This window comes from Nerophis ophidion, linkage group LG23 (assembly GCF_033978795.1).
Source record: "Nerophis ophidion isolate RoL-2023_Sa linkage group LG23, RoL_Noph_v1.0, whole genome shotgun sequence".
In the NCBI taxonomy this organism is placed as follows: domain Eukaryota; kingdom Metazoa; phylum Chordata; class Actinopteri; order Syngnathiformes; family Syngnathidae; genus Nerophis; species Nerophis ophidion.
In genome coordinates, this window is record NC_084633.1 from 37,659,474 (window position 1) to 37,684,769 (window position 25,296).

At 46.2% G+C, this 25,296-nt stretch overlaps 1 protein-coding gene and 1 non-coding gene across 3 annotated transcripts in view; both read right to left on the reverse strand.

Annotated features, from left to right (window-relative positions):
- Nucleotides 1–807: 807 nt before the first annotated feature.
- kpnb1 (karyopherin (importin) beta 1) overlaps nucleotides 808–25,296 on the reverse strand; it is a 34,453-nt gene continuing 9,964 nt past the window's right edge. Inside the window, exons 5-22 of one of the 2 annotated variants that reach the window (XM_061884330.1) lie at nucleotides 20,123–20,275; nucleotides 20,000–20,059; nucleotides 19,847–19,936; nucleotides 19,674–19,784; nucleotides 16,378–16,479; nucleotides 16,089–16,313; nucleotides 15,814–16,005; nucleotides 15,618–15,748; nucleotides 14,092–14,239; nucleotides 13,953–14,024; nucleotides 13,730–13,874; nucleotides 13,586–13,668; nucleotides 13,425–13,532; nucleotides 13,213–13,356; nucleotides 10,306–10,411; nucleotides 9,974–10,088; nucleotides 9,737–9,898; nucleotides 808–1,318 (exon numbers count right to left, since the gene is read on the reverse strand). In XM_061884330.1, coding sequence (XP_061740314.1) covers nucleotide 1,318; nucleotides 9,737–9,898; nucleotides 9,974–10,088; nucleotides 10,306–10,411; nucleotides 13,213–13,356; nucleotides 13,425–13,532; nucleotides 13,586–13,668; nucleotides 13,730–13,874; nucleotides 13,953–14,024; nucleotides 14,092–14,239; nucleotides 15,618–15,748; nucleotides 15,814–16,005; nucleotides 16,089–16,313; nucleotides 16,378–16,479; nucleotides 19,674–19,784; nucleotides 19,847–19,936; nucleotides 20,000–20,059; nucleotides 20,123–20,275 — 2,148 coding nt within the window. In that variant the 3' untranslated portion in view covers nucleotides 808–1,317. Of the gene's footprint in view, nucleotides 1,319–9,736; nucleotides 9,899–9,973; nucleotides 10,089–10,305; nucleotides 10,412–13,212; nucleotides 13,357–13,424; nucleotides 13,533–13,585; nucleotides 13,669–13,729; nucleotides 13,875–13,952; nucleotides 14,025–14,091; nucleotides 14,240–15,617; nucleotides 15,749–15,813; nucleotides 16,006–16,088; nucleotides 16,314–16,377; nucleotides 16,480–19,673; nucleotides 19,785–19,846; nucleotides 20,060–20,122; nucleotides 20,276–25,296 lie in introns of both variants that reach the window. The other variant, XM_061884329.1, reaches the window with a different exon arrangement.
- Nucleotides 10,138–10,279, reverse strand: LOC133541897 (small nucleolar RNA SNORA79). Its single transcript, XR_009804009.1, has one exon. It is a non-coding gene; the product is annotated as a small nucleolar RNA SNORA79 (small nucleolar RNA).

The following is a 25,296-nucleotide window of genomic DNA, read 5'->3' on the forward strand; positions in this document are numbered from 1 at the left end:
ATCCCTCATTGACATTATCATTAGACATTTATAAAAATAATAAAAAATAGTGTCACAGTGGCTTACACTTGCATGGCATCTCATAAGCTTAATAACACACTGTGTCCAATGTTTTCACAAAGATAAAATAAGTCATATTTTTGGTTCGTTTAATAGTTCGAACAAATTTACATAATTGCAATCAGCTGATAAAACATTGTCCTTTACAATTATAAAAGCTTTTTAAAAAAAAAAAAATCTACTCTGCTAGCATGTCAGCAGACTGGGGTAGATCCTGCTGACATCTATGTATTGAATGAATACACAATCCTTTTGAATCGGACAAATATCGTTTTTGAATAGAGAATCGCGTTGAATCGAAAAAAAAAAAAAAAAAATCGATATTGAATCGAATCGCGACCCCAAGAATCGATATTGAATCAAATCGTGGGACACCCAAAGATTCGCAGCCCTAATATTATATATATATATATATACACACACACAAACACATTAATGACCCTTTGCTGCTTCTCATGGATCAGACACTTGATAAAAGTTTCCATCCAATAAGGGTGGGGTGAGTGAGTGGTAAGGAGCGGGGAGCGGCAGAAGCTTCAGTACAATATAGACTTTATTGGTTCAGTCCAGTTGAATACGAAATAAAGATTTCAATGATGCACAATTCCACGTCAACACAGCTCACCAAAATAAAAGCCCTGGAAGTGGCTCTGATTGGACTAGAAGTGGGCAGGTGGCGCTGCAAGTCCCGCCGTGTGCCGAGTGTCTCCAAGGTCAAGACAAGTGAAACCACAAGAATGGCTTGGGGAATGTTTCATATCTTTTATTGTGTTTTCTTCAGAACAATGGAAAAATAGAACCTTTAACAAACATCTTCAAAATGTTGAATGACCCAACTTCCATTTGGCGCTTGCCCCCCTCAAGTGCTTTTAGTGCTGGAGTCCTTTAAGGGACAGGGGCGTGGCCAGGCGTCTTCCGTCAATCCCTCGTCACGTTCCAGCAGAAGAAAAGTAAGAGCAACAAAAAGTGTTCGTGATTAGCGCCCCGCCCCCGCCTGGAGGGCCACGCGCCAGCTGTTCGGCCAGTTCGGCCGCGGTGGGACGGGAGGCGGGGCTTTGGGTGTTTTCTAGGGGGAGGAGTCAGTTATCCACAGGCTTTGGGTCGGGGGGGCCTGAAGGTGGTGATGTCATCTCATACACTCGTCATTATCATCTCACGTCAATCGGCTTGAGGCGTCGCCAGGCAGACGACGTCGTCCATTTTGTCCTCAACGTCCAGACGTCTAATGCACACGTCTCGCTCGGGAGTGCCGCTGGATCTGCAACACGCCAAAGACTAGTTCACACTACACGCCCAAGACACGTGGATAAAGTGAAAACAAAGGAAGTTGCGACTACTACAAAATAAATTAAGTAGAGGACCTCTGCGTGGACAACGTGTACACAAATGCGCCACAGCATCAACTGCGGTCTTTCAACAATGGCTATTTCTTCTGTATCTAAACATGTATTCATGTGTGACTATTATTTGTGCACTCTTGAACAAGTCATGTGTTGGTCTTAAATTAAAACTGATGCGATGACGTAGCCACACGAGTGATGTCACTTGCCCAAAGATGAGAAAATAAATCCCATTCAGGTGGCATTGTGTTTGGATCAGGGCTGTCGTTAGGGGCCGCGTCACAGCTATGGCTGTCGCCAGGGGCCGCGTCCCAGCTATGGCTGTCGCCAGGGGCCGCGTCCCAGCTATGGCTGTCGCCAGGGGCCGCGTCCCAGCTATGGCTGTCGCCAGGGGCCGCGTCCCAGCTATGGCTGTCGCCAGGGGCCGCGTCACAGCTATGGCTGTCGCCAGGGGCCGCGTCCCAGCTGTGGCTGTCGCCAGGGGCCGCGTCACAGCTGTGGCTGTCGCCAGGGGCCGCGTCCCAGCTGTGGCTGTCGCCAGGGGCCGCGTCCCAGCTGTGGCTGTCGCCAGGGGCCGCGTCCCAGCTGTGGCTGTCGCCAGGGGCCGCGTCCCAGCTGTGGCTGTCGCCAGGGGCCGCGTCCCAGCTGTGGCTGTCGCCAGGGGCCGCGTCCCAGCTGTGGCTGTCGCCAGGGGCCGCGTCCCAGCTGTGGCTGTCGCCAGGGGCCGCGTCCCAGCTGTGGCTGTCGCCAGGGGCCGCGTCCCAGCTGTGGCTGTCGCCAGGGGCCGCGTCCCAGCTGTGGCTGTCGCCAGGGGCCGCGTCCCAGCTGTGGCTGTCGCCAGGGGCCGCGTCCCAGCTGTGGCTGTCGCCAGGGGCCGCGTCCCAGCTGTGGCTGTCGCCAGGGGCCGCGTCCCAGCTGTGGCTGTCGCCAGGGGCCGCGTCCCAGCTGTGGCTGTCGCCAGGGGCCGCGTCCCAGCTGTGGCTGTCGCCAGGGGCCGCGTCCCAGCTGTGGCTGTCGCCAGGGGCCGCGTCCCAGCTGTGGCTGTCGCCAGGGGCCGCGTCCCAGCTGTGGCTGTCGCCAGGGGCCGCGTCCCAGCTGTGGCTGTCGCCAGGGGCCGCGTCCCAGCTGTGGCTGTCGCCAGGGGCCGCGTCCCAGCTGTGGCTGTCGCCAGGGGCCGCGTCCCAGCTGTGGCTGTCGCCAGGGGCCGCGTCCCAGCTGTGGCTGTCGCCAGGGGCCGCGTCCCAGCTGTGGCTGTCGCCAGGGGCCGCGTCCCAGCTGTGGCTGTCGCCAGGGGCCGCGTCCCAGCTGTGGCTGTCGCCAGGGGCCGCGTCCCAGCTGTGGCTGTCGCCAGGGGCCGCGTCCCAGCTGTGGCTGTCGCCAGGGGCCGCGTCCCAGCTGTGGCTGTCGCCAGGGGCCGCGTCCCAGCTGTGGCTGTCGCCAGGGGCCGCGTCCCAGCTGTGGCTGTCGCCAGGGGCCGCGTCCCAGCTGTGGCTGTCGCCAGGGGCCGCGTCCCAGCTGTGGCTGTCGCCAGGGGCCGCGTCCCAGCTGTGGCTGTCGCCAGGGGCCGCGTCCCAGCTGTGGCTGTCGCCAGGGGCCGCGTCCCAGCTGTGGCTGTCGCCAGGGGCCGCGTCCCAGCTGTGGCTGTCGCCAGGGGCCGCGTCCCAGCTGTGGCTGTCGCCAGGGGCCGCGTCCCAGCTGTGGCTGTCGCCAGGGGCCGCGTCCCAGCTATGGCTGTCGCCAGGGGCCGCGTCCCAGCTATGGCTGTCGCCAGGGGCCGCGTCCCAGCTATGGCTGTCGCCAGGGGCCGCGTCCCAGCTATGGCTGTCGCCAGGGGCCGCGTCACAGCTGTGGCTGTCGCCAGGGGCCGCGTCCCAGCTGTGGCTGTCGCCAGGGGCCGCGTCCCAGCTGTGGCTGTCGCCAGGGGGCCGCGTCACAGCTGTGGCTGTCGCCAGGGGCCGCGTCCCAGCTGTGGCTGTCGCCAGGGGCCGCGTCCCAGCTGTGGCTGTCGCCAGGGGCCGCGTCCCAGCTGTGGCTGTCGCCAGGGGCCGCGTCCCAGCTGTGGCTGTCGCCAGGGGCCGCGTCCCAGCTGTGGCTGTCGCCAGGGGCCGCGTCCCAGCTGTGGCTGTCGCCAGGGGCCGCGTCCCAGCTGTGGCTGTCGCCAGGGGCCGCGTCCCAGCTGTGGCTGTCGCCAGGGGCCGCGTCCCAGCTGTGGCTGTCGCCAGGGGCCGCGTCCCAGCTGTGGCTGTCGCCAGGGGCCGCGTCCCAGCTGTGGCTGTCGCCAGGGGCCGCGTCCCAGCTGTGGCTGTCGCCAGGGGCCGCGTCCCAGCTGTGGCTGTCGCCAGGGGCCGCGTCCCAGCTGTGGCTGTCGCCAGGGGCCGCGTCCCAGCTGTGGCTGTCGCCAGGGGCCGCGTCCCAGCTGTGGCTGTCGCCAGGGGCCGCGTCCCAGCTGTGGCTGTCGCCAGGGGCCGCGTCCCAGCTGTGGCTGTCGCCAGGGGCCGCGTCCCAGCTATTGCTGTCGCCAGGGGCCGCGTCCCAGCTATGGCTGTCGCCAGGGGCCGCGTCCCAGCTATGGCTGTCGCCAGGGGCCGCGTCCCAGCTATGGCTGTCGCCAGGGGCCGCGTCCCAGCTATGGCTGTCGCCAGGGGCCGCGTCCCAGCTATGGCTGTCGCCAGGGGCCGCGTCCCAGCTATGGCTGTCGCCAGGGGCCGCGTCCCAGCTATGGCTGTCGCCAGGGGCCGCGTCACAGCTATGGCTGTCGCCAGGGGCCGCGTCACAGCTATGGCTGTCGCCAGGGGCCGCGTCACAGCTATGGCTGTCGCCAGGGGCCGCGTCACAGCTATGGCTGTCGCCAGGGGCCGCGTCACAGCTATGGCTGTCGTCAGGGGCCGCGTCACAGCTATGGCTGTAGTCAGGGGCCGCGTCACAGCTATGGCTGTCGTCAGGGGCCACATCATAGCTATTGCACAAGAGTGTTGTCCCCATACCAATATTTTGGTACCGCTGCCAAAATGTATTTCCATACTTTTCTAAATAAAAGGGACCACAAAAAATGTCATTATTGTCGTTAATTGAACAACAAATCTTAGGGTACATGAAACATGTTTACTATTGTAATTTAGTCCTTAAATAAAATGTTGAACATACTAGACAACTTGTATTTTAGTAGTAAGTAAACAAACAAAGACTCCTAATTAGTCTGCAGCAAAAGCAGTAACATATTGTGTCCTTTATACAACTATTATTTGGTACACATTATGAGGGACAAACTGTAAAAATTGATTATTAATGTACTTGTTCATTCACTGTTAATATCTGCTTATTTTCTCTTTTAACATGTTCTATCTGCACTTTTGTTAAAATGTAATAATCACTTATTCTTCTCTTCTTTGATACTTGACATTAGTTTTGGATGATACCACACATTTAGGTATCAATCCAATACCAAGTAGTTACAGGATCATACATTGGTCATATTCAAAGTTCTCATGTGTCCAGCGACGTATTTACTGACTTTAAATACTTAATGGCATCTTAAAAGAGGGTATGGCCACTGGCAATGGTGACTCAGCATTCAGAATAACAGAACATGACGTGAGGAGAACCTTTAAGAAGGTGAATACCAGGTAAACCCCAGGGCCAGACGGCATCCCCGGTTGTGTCCTAAAAGTCTGTGCTGACCAACTGGCACCGGTATTCACAGACATATTCAATCTGTCCCTTGAACAGTCTGTCTTCCCCACCTGTCTGAAAAAATCCACCATTGTCCCTGTTCCAAAGAAATGTATCTCAACAACGACCGCCCCGTAGCCCTCACACCCATAGCCATGAAGTGCTTTGAGAAGGTAATCAAAGACCACATCTGCTTCTCCCTTCCCCCCACTATAGACCCCCTGCTATTTGCATACCGCCCAAACAGGTCAACTAACGATGCAATCGCACACATATTGCATACCGCCACGACAAACCTGGACAAAAGGCAGGGGAACTATGTGAGAATGCTGTTCATAGACTACAGTTCAGCATTCAACACCATAGTCCCATCCAAACTTGTCATCAAGCTCAAAGACTTGGGTTTGAACTCAACCCTCTGTCAGTGGGTGCTGGACTTCCTGACAGGCAGGCCACAAGTGGTGCAAGCAGGGAACTGCCCCTAATCACCCATTATCTTCAACACCGGTGCCCCCCAGGGCTGTGTTCACTCTACACCAGGGGTGTCAAACTCAAATACAGAGTGGGCCAAAATTTTAAACCGAACAAAGCCGCGGGCCAAGGTTGAACAAATTAACATTTTAATAGGGACCCAAACAAGTTTTGCATTGAATATTGAACAAGCAAGGCTTGTATAACTTTATAGTGACATGCAAAATTCAGTTTCAAATAATAATAATTAAAAAATATCAATGGCATATCAAATAAAATTTAAATAAAAATTGAATGCCTATTTTCTATTTGCAGCCTTCTGAGGTAAATATCAAAATAAACTTTTTCCAAAGGCCAATAAAGTAAAATATTGAAAGTAAAATAACAATAAGGAATGAATCAAACATTCAAGCCTTGAAGTAGCAAGAGAAAGTGAATGAATAAAACTTTAATTATTGCTCAGTTTGCTACACTGATTTGCTTTAACAACGCTTATACAAACTAATAGTGCAAAATCAACTTTCAAAAAACAAAAGGAAAAAACATCACAGAAATTACATTTAAAGAAAAAATGTAATGCCTCTTTTGTATTTGCAGCCTTCTGAAGTAAATATCAACATTAACTTTTTCCACTAGCTAATAAATTAGAAAATAAAATAATGAGGTGGTTGGGGTTGGCATAGTACGGTGGTAGCCGGGGTGGATATTGTAGCGTCCTGGAAGAGTTAGTGCTGCAAGGGTTTCTGGGTATTTGTTCTGTTGTGTTCAACGGCGTGGCGCAGTGGAAGAGTGGCCGTGCGCAACCCGAGGGGCCCTGGTTCAAATCCCACCTAGTACCAACCTCGTCACGTCCGTTGTGTCCTGAGCAAGACACTTCACCCTTGCTCCTGATGGGTGCTGGTTAGCGCCTTGCATGGCAGCTCCCTCCATCAGTGTGTGAATGTGTGTGTGAATGGGTAAATGTGGAAGTAGTGTCAAAGCGCTTTGAGTACCTTGAAGGTAGAAAAGCGCTATACAAGTACAACCCATTTATCATTTATTTATGTGTTTCGGTGCGGTTGTTCTCCCGAATTGTGTTTGTCATTCTTGTCTGGTCAGGGTTCACAGTGTGGTGTAACAGTGTTCAAGTTGTTTATACGGCCACTCTCAGTGTGACCTGAATGGCTGTTGATCAAATATGCGTTGCATTCACTTTTGTGTGTGTGTGTGTGTGTACAAGCCGCATATACTATGTGACTTGGCCGGCATGCTGTATGTATAGAGGAAAAGCGGACGTAACGACAGGTTGTGGAGAACGCTAAAAAGGCAGTGCCTTTAAGGCACGACCCCAATATTGTTGTCCGGGGAGAAATTCGGGAGAATGTTTGCCCTGGGAAATTTTCGGGAGGGGCACTGAACTTCGGAAGTCTCCCTGGAAAATCAGGAGGGTTGGCAAGTATGAGTATAAGCGGTGAATGCGGTGTTACAGCGGCACTGCCGCTATATAACACCGGCGGGCCAGCTCTAAAGTTAATTTCATATTGCCTCAAGGGCCAAATTTAATTACACGGTGGGCCAAATTTGGCACGCGGGCCAGAGTTTGACACCCATGCTCTACACACATGACTGTGTGACTAAAAACAAAACCAACTCCATTGTAAAATTTGTTGACGACACAGCTGTGGTGAGCCTGATCTCCAGAAACGAGGAGACAGCCTACCTGAGGGAAGTGACGAACCTGACAGAGACCCACCTCGCCCTGAATGTCAGCAAGACCAAGGAGATCATAGTGGATTTTAGGAGACGGGAGGCAAGGAACTACAGTCCCCTTAGCATGGATGGGACGCCGGTCGAGAGAGTGACCAACTTCAAATATCTTGGAGTGACAATAACAGAAGACCTGTCCTGGACCACACACACAGACAAAGTGGTGAAAAAGGCACGACAGCGTCTGTACTTCCTAAGGAGACTGAACCACAAGATCCTCAGAAACTTCTACTCATGCACAACAGAGAGTGTCATAACTGGAAACATCACCTCCTGGTATGGGAAAAGCACCGCACACGACTGCAGAGAGTGCCCAGATCAGCCAAGTGCACAATCGGAGGTGTGCTCCCAACCATCTGCAACATCTACACCAGGTGGTGTAGATCCAAGGCCAAGAGGATTGTGAGGGACTCTACCCACCCAAGAAACTGCCTCTTCTCACTGCTTCAGTCAGGCAAACGCTACCAGAGTCTCAAAGCCAACACGGAGAGACTCAGGAGGAGCTTGTATCCCCAAGCCATCAGACTGCACCGCTGATTAACACTCATCACAGCTGCACAAAACCGCACGCATAAGAATCACTTTGCTTACCACTGTAATTACCGGACTACAATATTCTTCATTCAATGATTGTAAATAATGTAACAATGATGTAAAAACAAGAGTATGAAGAAGTCATACTCTTCCATTACCTTGTTCATACTACTGTCACTACTCCACTGCCAAAGGACTGTAGACACCTTCATATTTGTTGCTTCGTATACTGTACATACTCCATATACTGTTATACTATTTGATATTGCACTGGTACTGTATTTGACTACTGTACTTCTACTTGTACTGATACTTCTACCATAACTTCTGTGACTTATTGTGCTACTTAATTGTCTTGTAATTAATGTACATCAGAGCTATTCATTTTTTTGTATTTAGTGTATTAGATTCTGCAACTAGTGTTGGATCCCACTGTACGCAATATCTGAAGTGCATGGATAAAGCATTTCACTGTGGTGTAGTCTTCATGTGACAAACTTGAACCTATGAATACAATATGAATAAAAAACAAAAGATGTGATATGTGGAAGAGGTTCATTTTGCCTACTGATGTGTATTTATAAATGGTTGATTTATAGAGGCTAGTTCGGTAGACATCCAGACGACGTCATGCTATCATAGATCTGTATCGCTCTGGAATAACCTGCCTCAAATTCTCACCGGCATTGAAAGTAAAAAGGTTTTTAAAAAGGAAATAAATATTTTCTCTGAGTATGTAAATTAGTTTGCTTGTTGATTATTTTTGTTTGGTTTTGCATTGTGTACTTATATTTATATGGTCATTCATATTCTGTATTGTGTACTTATATTTATTTATATGGTCATTCATATTCTGTATTGTGTACTTATATTTATTTATATGGTCATTCATATTCTGTATTGTGTACTTATATTTATATGGTCATTCATATTCTGTATTGTGTACTTATATTTATATGGTCATTCATATTCTGTATTGTGTACTTATATTTATATGGTCATTCATATTCTGTATTGTATTGTGTACTTATATTTATATGGTCATTCATATTCTGTATTGTATTGTGTACTTATATTTATATGGTCATTCATATTCTGTATTGTATTGTGTACTTATATTTATATGGTCATTCATATTCTGTATTGTATACTTATATTTATTTATAAGGTCATTCATATTCTGTGACTGGAGCTTGTTTGCCTGTTGATGCTTTTATTTGTTTCTGTATTGTGTCGTTAGAAATATAAGCTTTTATTTGTACCTGTATTGAGTTTGTGGACCCCAGGTAGACTTGTGGGTTGTCGTGGCAACCAGCTTAATACAAATGTAAATCACACCTCTGATGAAAGTGGCCGAAACTTGTCAGGTACAAAAACCTTACCTTACCAGCCTAAATAAATCCACCATTTAGAAAAAAAGATGTGATGCCAAAAAATATGGATGTAATCATAGTAGTATCGACTATATAATTGGTAGCATCACAGTGGATGTCAGGTGTAGATCCACCCATAGCATTTGTTTACATTGTGATGCCGGTGAGCTATTGTATCCTCCTACGCTGTGTAGTGAAGCATGTTCAGCTATGCCTCGTCCTCCAGTGATAATGTTACATGTAATAAACTTATTTTGACGCCTGGGAGGCCAGGATTAGTAGCTAAAACACTAGCTAGCCATGTGTTAAAGCAGCTCTTCCTGAGGGTGTTTCAGTGTTATAACTTCACCTTTATCTTGACTTTATACACCAAAATGCGTCCATTCTCCCTTTCCTGTCTACACACTGTGTCTGCTTGTAAATACTCTGTGTGTGTGCGCTGCCCAACATGCTCCTGGGCTGGTAAAAGCAGCAATGTCACAGAGTGACGAGGGCTGAAAAGAAAGCGGCTCCTGAGGGAGTACTTCCTGCGTGGAGACTCACCAGGCCTGGCTCTTCAGCTTACGCAGCTCCTTGGTGGCCCACTTGGCCAACATTTTGGTCCTGTTGGTTTTGGAGCGACACCCTTCCGTCAGCAGATCGTTGATAAGCGGCCGAGCCTCCACCAGCTTCATGACGTCTTTGCCAAAGGCCGTGCACAGGTCCCTGGGGGCGCACGCATCACAAGTCAACAGCGGCAACACGGCGGCCCCCGGTGAGGGAGCGGCAGGCGAGCATTACCCGATGAGCGCAGCGGCGTTGGCCACCACCACGTCCGAGTGGTCGTCGTCCTCGGCGATGTGATGGATGAAGGACAGGATGAACTCCACACGAGGCTGCACCAGCATGACGTCGGCTGAGGGACACAAAGACAAACGTGAGGACACGTGGGCGGGGCTCCGGTGCTTTGTGGGGTCTCGCAAAGCCAGGAAGCCGTTTGCATTGTTGGCGTGCAGCCTGCAGCTTCCTGGGTGAAACAGACCCAGTTGTTGTGTGACCTCATCAAACCTTCCTGTGGACTGCAGACAGGAAGAGGAACTGAAGTCACATGTGATCAGGGGGCGGGGCCTTACGGTGTACGTTCTCCTGGTCGCCTTTCAGGCCCTGAATGATGCCGGTGTACGCCTCAAGACAGCCTTCACGCAGTCCGTTTAGGTAGTCCACCATGTCGTAGTCCGTCTGACGCACACACACACACACACACACACGCACACTGTTATCTCAGTTCACACACACATGCACACACTGTTATCTCAGTTATCTTTCCATCTTGACAAGAATGGTGGTCAGTGTAACGTCTCAGACAAATGTAGTTGACATCATGGTCAGCGTGGTGCATGATTTGTCATCACAGAGCAGCAAATCAACAGCAGAGCATTTCTGCTCAGTTAGTGCACTCGAGTACTTAATGACACTATTTTGTCACACGCGAGTACTCGATGACACTTTTATCAGACTCGAGTACTTAATGACACTTTCTTTTATCAGACTCGAGTACTTAATGACACTTTCTTTTATCAGACTCAAGTACTCAATGACACTTTCTTTTATCAGACTCAAGTACTCAATGACACTTTCTTTTATCAGACTCAAGTACTCAATGACACTTTCTTTTATCAGACTCAAGTACTTAATGACACTTTCTTTTGTCACAATCGAGTACTCAATGGCACTTTCTTTTGTCACACTCGAGTACTCAATGGCACTTTCTTTTATCAGACTCGAGTACTCAATGGCACTTTATCAGACTCGAGTACTCAATGGCACTTTCTTTTATCAGACCAGAGTACTCAATGGCACTTTTTTTTTATCAGACTCGAGTACCAATGACACTTTCTTTTGTCACATTGGAGTACTCAATGGCACTTTCTTTTATCAGACTCAAGTACTCAATGACACTTTCTTTTATCAGACTCAAGTACTCAATGACACTTTCTTTTATCAGACTCAAGTACTCAATGACACTTTCTTTTATCAGACTCAATTACTTAATGACACTTTCTTTTGTCACACTGGAGTACTCAATGACTTTCTTTTGTCACACTGGAGTACTCAATGACTTTCTTTTGTCACACTGGACTACTCAATGACACTTTTATCAGACTCAAGTACTCAATGACACTTTCTTTTATCAGACTCAAGTACTTAATGACACTTTCTTTTGTCACACTCGAGTACTCAATGACTTACTTTTGTCACACTCGAGTACTCTATGACACTTTCTTTTATCAGACTCAAGTACTTAATGACACTTTTGTCACACTCGAGTACTCTATGACACTTTCTTTTATCAGACTCAAGTACTCAATAACACTTTCTTTTATCAGACTCAAGTACTTAATGACACTTTTGTCACACTCGAGTACTCAATAACTTTTGTCAGACTTGAGTACTTAATGACACTAGTTTGTGGGGCGTGGCACTCGAGTACTTGTGTGTGGCACTCGAGTACATAATGCCACTTTCGTGTGTACTAAAATTTTCATCTTTTCAGGGTATTAGTGTGTTCCACTCAGTCTTTGGAGTGCCAAAGTGTGTTCCACTCAGTCTTTGGAGTGCCTAAGTGTGTTCCACTCAGTCTTTGGAGTGCCTAAGTGTGTTCCACTCAGTCTTTGGAGTGCCTAAGTGTGTTCCACTCAGTCTTTGGAGTGCCTAAGTGTGTTCCACTCAGTCTTTGGAGTGCCTAAGTGTGTTCCACTCAGTCTTTGGAGTGCCTAAGTGTGTTCCACTCAGTCTTTGGAGTGCCTAAGTGTGTTCCACTCAGTCTTTGGAGTGCCTAAGTGTGTTCCACTCAGTCTTTGGAGTGCCTAAGTGTGTTCCACTCAGTCTTTGGAGTGCCTAAGTGTGTTCCACTCAGTCTTTGGAGTGCCTAAGTGTGTTCCACTCAGTCTTTGGAGTGCCTAAGTGTGTCCCACTCAGTCTTTGGAGTGCCTAAGTGTGTCCCACTCAGTCTTTGGAGTGCCTAAGTGTGTCCCACTCAGTCTTTGGAGTGCCTAAGTGTGTTCCACTCAGTCTTTGGAGTGCCTAAGTGTGTTCCACTCAGTCTTTGGAGTGCCTAAGTGTGTTCCACTCAGTCTTTGGAGTGCCTAAGTGTGTTCCACTCAGTCTTTGGAGTGCCTAAGTGTGTTCCACTCAGTCTTTGGAGTGCCTAAGTGTGTTCCACTCAGTCTTTGGAGTGCCTAAGTGTGTTCCACTCAGTCTTTGGAGTGCCTAAGTGTGTTCCACTCAGTCTTTGGAGTGCCTAAGTGTGTCCCACTCAGTCTTTGGAGTGCCTAAGTGTGTCCCACTCAGTCTTTGGAGTGCCTAAGTGTGTCCCACTCAGTCTTTGGAGTGCCTAAGTGTGTTCCACTCAGTCTTTGGAGTGCCTAAGTGTGTTCCACTCAGTCTTTGGAGTGCCTAAGTGTGTTCCACTCAGTCTTTGGAGTGCCTAAGTGTGTCCCACTCAGTCTTTGGAGTGCCTAAGTGTGTCCCACTCAGTCTTTGGAGTGCCTAAGTGTGTCCCACTCAGTCTTTGGAGTGCCTAAGTGTGTCCCACTCAGTCTTTGGAGTGCCTAAGTGTGTCCCACTCAGTCTTTGGAGTGCCTAAGTGTGTCCCACTCAGTCTTTGGAGTGCCTAAGTGTGTTCCACGTCAAATGCAGTAAATTTTCAGTATACAGCTGCTGGAGTCAAAGTGGTGAGTGGCAGTGACGTTCATTAGTCGCCATCGTAGCTACGTAGCAGAAGGGGCGGCACTGACAAACCAAAAGTGTCGACACATTCAAAGCCACATTTGTGAGGATGAAGAAGGGATGTAAAAAAAGTGGGTAGATAGTCTAAAGTGATGCTTCATTCAGCGGTTGCGATGGACAGTTAAAATGAAGAGGTACATATCGTGATGGTCATGTGGAACTAAGTACACGAGCTACACAAACTACAATGGAGACCCAGCCACACACAAGTGCCATTGAAGTACTTCTTTATGTGGACTGCGGGGACTCACCTTGTCCACTTGGGCCTGAGACGCCTGCTGCAGGGTGTCCAAAACTATCTCCAGGTATTTCTTAAACTCTCCCCCGATGGCCAAGGCGATATCTCCAAACACGGAAAGAATCTGAGGCTTGACGGACCGATGGACGTTCTCGTTCTAGGGACGTGGACATGGAGTCAGGGTGAGAGGACCAGAGGCGGCGGGGGACAAGAGGGCTTCCTCACCCCGAGGTTCTCCAGGAGGAGCTGCATGATCTCGTCGCAGTAGGGCAGGATGTTGGTGGACAGCGCTCTGCACAGGTCACTCACCATGCCCACAGTGGCCAGGCACACCTGGGAGGCAGCAAGTCAGCAAGCTCCCATGATGCATTTCAATCATGTCCCACCTGATACTCCGCATAGTTCTTGAGTCCGATGGTGAGGAATGGCTTGAAGGCCTCCATGTACTTCTGGAATTCTGCTCCCAAAACTGTAGAAACAAACCCAATGGAATCAGTCTGAAGGGACGCCAAAAGAGCATCTAGGGTTACCTTCCACCAGGGTGGAGACCGCCATGAGAGCCTCCTGCTGCACGCCGCCAGACGCTGCCGTGCTCTGGAACATCCTCAGCAAGGACGCCATGACCACGTCAGAGATCTGCAAGGCGTCCTGGTGCTGCACCTTACGGAGAACATTCTAGAAACAGCAACAGGAAACCGTGGGTGAGCAGCATGCGTGTGTGCGTCTCGTGAAGAGTGACTGACAGCCTCTCACCTGAAGAGTGGCACACAGGAGAGACTGGAGATCGTTGAACTGGATCCTGTCTGAGGTGCTCTGGATGTGGGACTGTGGACAGAAGACACGGTCACACACACGACAATACTGGGCGGGGCCCTCTACCTGGAGCTCTCACCTCCATCTGTAAAACCTGCTGCAGTCTCTCCATGATGACCAGCGTGGTCTTCTGCACCGCCGGGTAACAGTCCTTGGCACTGTTCTTCACAATCTCCATCAGCGCCTCGTAGGCAGCAGAGCGCAGGTTGTTCTGGTGACCGTCGGGCCTGAAGCGGCAGCATGAAGGAGTCAGTGGCAAGCCAGGACAAGTCAACTTGGAGCTAGGGCTGGGCAATATATGGATGTACTGGATATATGGCGGGTTTGTCTATGTGCGATATAGAAAATCACTTTTATGGTGATATTGGAGTATACCTTCTCACGCAGTTGCTTTTAGCTGCTGCCATTACACTGCATGCTCTTCTCCCTCTTTGTTTCTCCTTCTCACAGACTTAAAACAAGCGCACCTACTTACATGCGTCACATACTGTCACATGAGCAATGTCACACGCTCCCTCCCGCAAAGCAGAGAAGTAGCGACATGGTAACATTAGCTGTGATGCTAACAGTGAGGTGGAAATACAAGAGCAAGAAGGTGTGAATCAGGTAACAAATGGAGGAAGAGTTAATTCCCAAGAACAGCATGGGGTCCATCGTCTGGCGGTGGTCTGGCTTCAAGCGGGAATATGTTCAACATTTATGCAGCAGAAGCATTTCTACAAAAAGTAGCCGCACTGCTAATGTGTAGCATCATTGGAAAAGTCACCCTCTAGAGAATGAAGAGTGCTTCAAACTCGCATGTCAACATTTCCATTCGGTTCCACTCCCACAAAATGCCGAAGCAACTATTTCCACGTCAACACCGTAGGATATATACTATTTGATATGCAGCTCATTTTTATGTGACACTTTGATTCAAACTTTTATTAGTAGATTGCACAGCACAGTACATATTCCGTTTATTGACCACTAAATGGCAACACCCCAATAAGTTTTTCAACTTGTTTAAGTCGAGGTGCACGTTAGTTCATGGTAACTTATTGAAATATGTTGTGACATAATGCACAGAAGTGCACTTTATTTGTATTAAACTATTGTAGTGGTCTGTACAAAAAGTGCACTTTGAGTGTTTTGATATGTCATCTCAGTGACATCATGCACAAAAGTGCACTTTGTTTTAAACTATTGTAGTGGTCTGTACAAAAAGTGCACTTTAATTTAGTGTTTTGATGTCATCTTGGTGACATCACGCACAAAAGTGCACTTAAAGCTTGTTTTAAAAAGTCTCTGACAATCTTGCACTTTGTTTGGAAATGACATGAATGTTTGTGCCGCTGCTTAACTGTTTCATAAATACACTTTCAGTTGTGATTTCCCTCTCTGCATGAAAGTTTAAAAGTAGCATATATGAATGCAGTATGAAGAAGAATGTTTGAATGTAGACACATAGAATCATCATACTGCTGTGATTATATGCATCAAGTGTTCGTACAAGGCTAAGGCTAAATATCCAAATATATATAGGGTGTATCGCCATATGGCCTAAAAATATCGAGATATTAACAAAAGGCCATATCGCCCAGCCCTACTTGGGAGCCCACCTACCTGTCGGTGGTCTCCAGCAGTTTCTGGACGATGCGTTCGAAGGACGACGACAGGCAGTAGGTGGCGGGTTCCTCCTGGTCCTCTGCGGCCTCCGTGGCCTCGTAGGCGGCCTCGGCCAGAGACGAGAAGGCCTGACGGGATGAGGACATGTCAGCGTCCAAGCCACGGCACGAGGACCCCTCCATCCCCCACTTACCCAGCACACGTTATTGGCCACCCTGGGCTCCGCCCCCAGGCCTTCAATCAGGCACTGCAGCAGGGGGGCCAGGTAGACCTCGTTGATGGCCGCTTCCGGCAGCAGCTCACAGATCCTGCCCACCGTCCACGCCGTGGTGTCTCTCACCACCACACCCGGGTCCTTCATCAGCTCGATTAGGGTAGGCATGGCCTGAGTGGAACAAGGCATGGCCTGAGTTTTTTCCAAAACCAAAGCACTCGTGCATGAAATGGCGAGCGTCTTCGCCAGCCCACCTCGATGACGAGCGGCTTTAGCAGGTTGGGTTCTGGTCCTTCCAGGATTGATCCGAAGGCCATGACCGAGGCGTCGCGGTAGCGCCAGTCTGGGTGTTTGATGTTGTCGTTGATGAAGGGCAGGATGTGCGGGACCACGTCGTCCTCGCAGCAGGTGGACAGCAGCATCAGACACACGCCGGCCGCCTTGCACGGGTTCCAGTCGTCGTCGTCGTCGTTCTCGTCCTGCGCCAGGGTAGAAAGTGTCGTGAGGAAGGAGCCAGATGCTGACCAATGGAGAAGGAAGTACCTGCTTGATGAGGGTCTGGGTGAGGATGGGTACCAGGTACTGCAGCGCACCCTTGGCGTAGAATTTACTGGTGTGCTCGGGGGGGCGGCCCTGCTCAGACGCCTGTTGAAGACAAGACTTTACTGTAGGATAGTACGGTATACCGATACTAGTATAGTGTCGCAGTACTAATGAATCAAAAATGGTACTATACTCTGAAAAGAACTGGTTCAGAATTTGCAGGGATGGGAATGAAGATTTACAAAATTAGCTGAAATTTTTTAATCCTAATACACCATTTTGCGGAAGGCCGCACAGCGGCTGCAAGTGCACTCGGGTGCTAGGGGGGGTCTGGGGCATGCCGCCCCCAGAAAAAATTTGAAATCTATGTTAGCTTAGGATACATTTAATGCTATTTTCTAGTCAGAATCTAACAATATTCTCCTGACCAAAGTTTCACATTTATTAGCAAATATTTTCATAAAAATGTATCGTGATGAAATTTATATATACAAGTTTACACATTTATCAAATTCTTTTAGATTATTTGGAATTCTTTGCCTTGTACTGATAACTAGGTCAACGCAGAGTAGAGATGTGCGGTTTGCGCTCTCATCCACGAACGCGGGTCAGTAGGGTGACATGACGAAAAAATAGATTTTAAATAGATTCGGGCGGGTGGCGGTTGAACTATTGGGAAATATATATATATACATAGTTAAATGTTATGTTGAAGAGGTTCATTTAGCCTACTGACGTGTATTTATAAATGGTTGATTTCTATAGGCTAGTAGGTAAAGTGTTGTACCTGACAGCTCTTGATGGTACAATCCATACAACACTTCACAGACAACGTCACGCTAACATCACGTGACACCTCTGATGAAAGCTGCAGAAGCAAGGTAGCCCAAACTTGTCAGGTACAACACTTTATCTTACTGACCTATAGAAATCAACCATTTATAAATAGTTAAATGTTGTTACCCACATACGAAAAACGAGCAGCACTCTTTGAAACAGTATGTGGGCATACTTTTATTTTGAAGTGTCTCGTTTGGTCTGTCGACGGATGTAAGGAAGCTACTTCCGGGTATGGCCAACGAGGTATTTGTTTGTCATTTGTTGGTATTTTACTTGGTAAAATGTTTGATCCACATGCTGTGCATGTCATTATTTTTACGTTTGTCACGTGCTTCATATATTACAGTTTTCACGTTGAATTTGAAGGGAAAGGAAGCCTTCAAATAAATCAGTTCAAGAAAGCCATTGTGTCTGTGCTATTTGGAGGGAGTTACACTTTCTAACCTCACTAATGCCTTGCATCGTCTATATTGGATATATAACAACGGGCGGGTGGCGGGCGGTTGTGGCTTTGATAAAATGTTGGTTTGGGTGGATGGCGGGTTGATGACGACTTTAGTGATGCAGTTGCAGATGATATAATTGCCTATCCGCTAACGGTGTAACGGTACACAAAAATTTCAGTTCGGTACGTACCTCAGTTCAGAGGTCACGGTTCGGTTCATTTTTGGTACAGTAAGAAAACAACTAAATATACATTTTATGATTATTTATTTAACAAATTTGCTAAATCTTCCACCAAAAACATTTTTCTTAGTGGAATATTTGATGTGAATTAATCGGAAACTTGGATAGGTCAATAATTCATAATAACATTGATTTTGATTCAATATTATGTTTTGAGCAATGACAGGTTGAAAGAAAAAAAAAAAACAGCTTTGTTTTATTAGTCAACGTTGCAACTTTTTCTAAATTACATTTAGCCTTTAAGCTTTTTTATTTCACTTTTATAAACGTGCGGTGCGCTACTTAATACCTCCGTGACGTTCGGTTCACCTCCGAACCGAAACCCCCGTTCCGAAACGGTTCAATACAAATACACGTACTGTACGTTACACCCCTACTATCCGCGCATCTGTAACCCAGAGACAAAAACCACCCTGGCGGTGCCAAAATCAGCAAAATTCTGCGGATCTGCGGAAAATTCCCATCCCTGAATTTATTCATTTTTTTAACAGGCATGACGCCGGGTCGTCGTCACGTGGTGACATTGCTACTTTTAGGAACAGAGGAGCATGTTGGGCACACACACACAGAGTACTTACGAGAAGGCAGTGTGTAGACAGAAAAGGGAGAATGGATGCATTTTGGTGTATAAAATCAAGATAAAGGTGAAGTTGTAACACTGAAACACCCTCAGTGTTTTAGCCAATTCTAAATCACTAATCGTCATCTCCATGGTGACAAATAAAGCGAGTTTATACAAGTAGCATTATCACTGGAAGACAAGGAATAGCTAAACATGGTTCACTACACACCGTAGGATACAATAGCTCACCGGTGTCACCACCAACGAAAGCTAACGTGCCTGGCTGCCATTGGTGGATCTACACCTGACATCCACTATAATGATACCAACTACAATAGTGTATTTAGTCAATACTAATATGATTACAATGATACATATACTTTTTACAAAAAAAACAAGATGTCTATAAACTCAGTAAATACGTCCATGAGGACTTTGAATATGAGCAATGTATGGTCCTGTAACTACTTGGTATCGCATCCATACCTAAATGTGTGGCATCATCCAAGACTAATGTCAAGTATCAAAGAAGAGAAGAATAAGTGATTATTACATTTTAACAGAAGTGTAGAAAGAACATGTTAAAACAGAAAATAAGCAGATATTAACAGTACATGAACAAGTAAATTAATAATATATTTTAACAGTTTGTCCCTCAGAATGTGTACAAAATAATAGGTAGATAAATGAGACAATATGTTACTGCATACGTCAGCAGACTAATTAGGAGTCTTTGTTTACTTACTACTAAAAGACAAGTTGTCTAGTATGTTCAACATTTTATTTAAGGACTAAATTACAATAATAAACATGTTTCATGTTAAAACGAAAATGTATGTGTTCCCCTTTATTTAGAAAAGTATGGAAATACATTACAATACAAGTATTGACTTGCATCTAAATACATTTTGATATCAAAATATTGGTAAACCTAATGGAGACACATTAGCTGCTAGCCGCTTGTCAGTCGAGGGACTAAGAAAAGTACAAACGTTAGTGATCGCCACTAAAAAGACATCTCATACTTTTTTGTGAAAATAAGGACCCAAATACCAGAATAATAGACTATGAGTAAGATGACTTGTTACGGACACACTTTGGAAACAATTATGGTGAGTAAACATACATATCGAAAGTATCGAAAGACATTTTGGTACAACTCTACTCTGGAATGTCATGAAATCACAAGCTATGCACGCTCACCCACCTCGGAGGCCTCGATGGCCAGGTCCATCTCCTCGTCGCAGACGTTGGACCAGAACTCGATTCCTTGCAAGGCCACCTCGTCAATCTCGCTCTTCATGGCCTCGATGGTGATCTGTGAAGGACAGCTGGCAGGTGAGACTCCGTTGGCTTGGCTTCCTCGTGCCGTGGACTCACCGCAAATAGAGCCGGGCCCATGTAGGTCTCCATGTACTGGTAGTACAGAGACATGATCTTCACCAGGTTCTGGAGGGCTGCCACGCGCACCTGCGACAGGATGACATCGTCAGCTTCACGCGTGCGCCGAGCCCCCGGCCCCCAGGAACTTACTCTGGTGTCAGGACATTGTGTGGCCTCGCACACCACCTGCATGATGAAGTGTCTCTCCGTCTGGAACACACCCACAGGTCAGTCCAAGATGGCCGCCAGAGCTTTGACACTTGGCACGGTTACCTCCTTGTCGAAGTTGGCTTTGGTGAACTCCAACGAGTTGAGGAGAGCGTTGGTGGCGGCCAATTTGACGTTGTTGCTCGGCTCCTCTTTCCTCATCCCCTGGATGATGGCCGTCAGGATCTGGTTGGCGCTTTCCTGCAGCTGCTCGGGATCCTGCAGAAAATACACGCCTTAAATCCCAAGTTCCTCTTGTCCCATCTCCTCGGTCCTCCACCCGTGACACGTACAATACAGCACTGTTTACTCTGATAATTACGGGCACATTTGCAAACTTTCAGGTAACGTCACAAATAAGATAAGATGAAATTTTGGGTCTCACCATGACCAGTGACATACACCTTCATAACAATATTTAATATATATATTAGGGCTGGGCGATATATGGCGGGTTTGTCTCTGTGCGATATAGAAAATGACTATATGGTGATATTGGAGTATACCTTCTCATGCAGGGGTGGCATTACACTACAGGCTCTTCACACTCTTTCTTGTCTCTCCATCTCACGGAGACATAAAACAAGCACACCTTCTTACACATGTCACATCATACGTCACATACGTATACGCCCTCGCGGAGCAGAGAGGTAGCAGCATGGTGCGAGTGGTAATACGAGAGAAAGAAGGTGCAAGTCTGGTAACAAATTAATTCCCAAGAAAATCAGCAAGTGGAAATATTTACAACAGACAACCGTAATTTTTCAAGTGTGGGGCAAAAGCGTTGCTACCAATAGTAGCATTACTGCTAATGTGTAGCATCATTTGAAAAGTCACCTGCTAGAGAATGAAGAGTGCTTACTCCTAGGGGTGTAACAGTACGTGTATTTGTATTGAACCGTTTCGGTACGGTGCGGAGGTGCACCGAAAGAGTTTCCACACAAACATATGAAGTAGCCGCCTAAGCTTAAGTCTTAACAAGCTGCTCTGCTCCGTTCTGCCTCTGTCTCCTACACAGCAGCCAGCATTGTCCCACCCACACAACCATCTGATCGGTTACGACCATAGCGGTAACAGCCAATCAGCAGTGTGCATTCAGAGTGGTAACAACCAATCAGCAGTGCGTATTCAGAGCGCACGTAGTGAGCGCTTCAGCGTCGAGCAGATGGGTGTCTAGCAGGTGAGCATAAGGCAGCTTACTCTCCCCAAATGATAATAAACACCTCCCAGTCAACTAGTATGATCGCTATGAGCCCGTTGACGTTCTAGAAACAAACTGCAGTTCAGCTCAGTCGCAGTCCTGGCTTTAGGTGATGGCTAATTAGCTTTTAGCGTAACGTTAGCTCATTTTGCGGTGTGTGTGTGTGTTGGCTCAGTGTGCGTGTTACGGACAGTGTTGATTGAGCTGTGTTGAAGCGGCAAAAAAGGACATGATGTTAAATGGAGAGTTTCTGTCTGATAGTTGATTTAATAATGTAAATGCATCATAACGCCGACATGAACTCCATTGTGTTCAGGGATGAATAGTCTCTCCTATTGCTATTGTACTATTTTTTTAGCCATTGTTACATGAATCATTAGTAATGTAGCAGCCTAGTTTTGAATGGCAGAGTCCCTGCTATCACATGTTAATACAAATAACATGTACATAATAAAAAAATACAGGCTTCCGTAATGCTGTAATAAATTAAGGATGATAATTTGACTTGAAACTGTTTAATATTGCACTTTTTATATATAGAATTAATTTTTTTCATTTTATTTAATCCAAGCAACAACTTGAGGCAGTTTAATGTGGATTAACGTGGGCATAATTATTATAGTGTTCCCAATGTTAAAAGGATAAAGCCATTGTTTACAAATTTGGTAAATAACCCAAAAATTTTGTTTTCTTATGGTACCGAAAATGAACCGAAACGTGACCTCTAAACCAAGGTACGTACCGAACCGAAATTTTTGTGTACCGTTACACCCCTACTTACTCCGTATGTCAACATCTCCATTCGGTGCCACACCCATAAATTGCCAAGGCAACCATTTCCACATCAACGCCGTACAAAACAAATAGTCAACAACGCAAGGAGATAACATCCGCAGTAACCTACCACATAGTAATTTGATTTCCTATTATGCAGCTCATTTTTATTTGACACTTATTGAAATATCTTGTGTCACATCATGCACAAAAGTGCACTTTATTTAACTATTGTAGTGGCGTTCCGTACAAAAAGTGCACTTTGAGTGTTGTTTTGATTTCATCTTAGTGACATCATGCGCTAAAGTGCACTCATAGCGCGTTTTAAAATGTCCCTGACAATCTTGTACTTTTTGTTTTGAAATGATATGGATGTTTGTGCCACTGCTTAATAACTGTTTAATAAATACACTTTTGGTTGTGTTTTCCTTCTCTGCATGAAAGTTTAAAAATAGCATATATTAATGCAATTTGAACACTTAATGTACACACAGAATTATCATACTGCTGTCATTATATGCATCAAGTGTTCATTCAAGGCTAAGGCAAAATATCCACATATATATGCTGTATCGCGATATGGCCTAAAAATATCGAGATATTAAAAAAAAAAGTCATATCGCCCAGCCCTAATACACACACTAAAAATATATATACAAATAATAGTATATTGTTCTTTTTAATACCTATGAGATGCTTTATGACAAACACTGTCCATTGAAACAAAAACAAGCAACCCTGGATAACAAAATGACTGAAAAATGCTTGCAACTTAAATACATTATCTAGAACATTTATAACAAAGATCTACAGAGGCAGACAAGTAGAAAACGCATAGGTACAAGCTAACTGGCATACTGCGGACACATAGGAAAAAATATTAGTCAATTATTGGACTGGAACAAAAAAAAAAAAAAAATGAATGCAACATGGGCATCCTAAATAGCATTATTAAAAGTGGTGCTAAGAAGGATTACCCTAATATTCTCGGATGGAATTGTAAAAAATGACAATATGAATAAAGTAGTTGAAAGCTTCAACAAGTACAAAAGAGGAAATAATCAATATTGTGAAAAATGTAAATCCAAGACCTCAACTGATTGTAACGGAATTGATATGGAAAAGATAAAAAAAAAAAAAAGGTTACTGAAGAAATTTCAGAAGCTTTAACATACATTATATCAGCAACCTATCATTTCAAACAGGTAAATTCCAATGGCAAAAGTCGTACTAATTTATAAGACAGGTGACAAACACCAGTTTACCAACTACAAACCTGTTTCTCTACTTTCACAATTTATAATGGCCATAAGGGTGTGTGTGATTGAGATATATATATATATATATATATATATATATATATATATATACACACACACACACACACACACACACACACACACACACACACACACACACACACACACACACAACTTATTAGGTCATCCATTTACCTAATATTATGAACTATACAGGCGTATGAAATAATCATGTTAATATTAAAGATGTAACTTAATAGAATGTGGGAATATAAAAAGCATCCGGGCGGAAGCGAAAATAGTCGTCACACACCCCCTGGAGCACCTGTCAGCCACAGCGTTTTTGCTACGGAGCTACATTATGGAAGGGTCCCCATTTTGTTGACCGTTTTTATGGACTTACCATTGGCCTGTAGAGAGCCGGGACGAACAGTGACTCTTACCAGGAGGACTTGGAGTTGGAGGCGCGGTACCGTGAGTTCACTGCGGCTTCCAAACATTGGATGGCTTGCCCGTACGTGCATGTCACGTACCTAACTAGATAGATAGTACTTTGATTTCTTCAGGAGAGTTCCCTCAGGAAAATTAAACTTTGGGGAAATACATGAACTGTATTAACTTTGGGGAGGTGAACGGCACTTTGGGCTGTGGGATTGAGTGTGTTGTACAGGTATTTGACTTGTATTGGCAGGTTATATGGACGGGAGGGGGGGAAGTGTTTGTGATGCGGTATTAATTTGTGGCATATTAAACATAAGCCTGATTGTGTTGTGGCTAATAATAATATTGTGTTTATTTATTGTTTTAGTCGTTCCTAGCCCAATATCAGGTCCCACACGTGACTCATTAATTTGCGTAGTGGCAGCAACACCCGGAGAACTTGGGTGCGTTTGTTACAAATTTTCGAAAAATATTGAAAAAATTGTTGAACAGATTGGACAAATGGGAGACGTCACCAATGCAACAGAGCAAAGCATGTGTAGCTACAGTGTTTATGGGTTTAACAAACGGATGTTTCCATTTATTCCCAATGTTGTAAGTCATAAATTAGAACGGTTGGGAATCAGAAAGTTGGTCTTGAAGTGGGTAAGAAGCTACTTAAACAGGAAGCAACGCGTGAACATAGGCGAACACACGTCTACAGAGCTGAAAATACCTTGTGGCGTACGTCAGGGATCAATACTCGGGCCAAACTTGTTCAATCTTTATATAAAAAACATTTATAAAGTTACAAAGGACTTAAAAAGTTTGTATTATTTGCAGACGACACTTGCGTTTTGTTCAGAAGAGAACACAGAAGCTAATACTAGCTAATGTGGTGTCCCCCAGGGATCTATTCCAGGCCCCATCCTGTTTGCTCTATATCTCCTCCCTCTTGGAGAGATTTTTAAGAGGCATGGAGTGTCTTATCACTTTTATGCAGACGACTGCCAAATGTACACGGTGATTTGAAAAGGCCACGGCCCCCTGACACTCCTTCTCAACTGTCTATGCCACGTCAAGGCTTGGTTGGCCCAGAATTGTTTAATGATGAATGAGGGAAAAACGGAAATTTTAGTTTTTGGTCCGGCCCTCACTGACTTGGGACCATTGCAAAATGATGTCACCAGCCTTGGCGTCACTATGGACAGTGATTTTAAACTTGACACAACAAATCAATGGCGTTTTAAAATAGTGTTTTTATCGTCTTTGTCTTTTAGCAAAGGTAAAACCGTTTTTGCCGTTTAACCTTCTTGAACAAGTGGTGCATGCTTTTATTTGAAGTGGCCTGGACTACTGCAATGCACTTTATGCTGGCATTAGCCAAAAAGCTCTCTCCTGGTTGTAGTTAGTCCAGAAGGCGGCAGCCGGACTTTTAACAGGGGCCAGGAAACGCCAGCATATAACCCCAATTCTTCAGACTTTGCACTGGCTCCCTGTTCATATCAGAATTGATTTTAAAATCTGTTTGCTTTTAAAGCTTTACATAGACTGGCACCTCATTATACCTTCCTGTTGGTCATTTT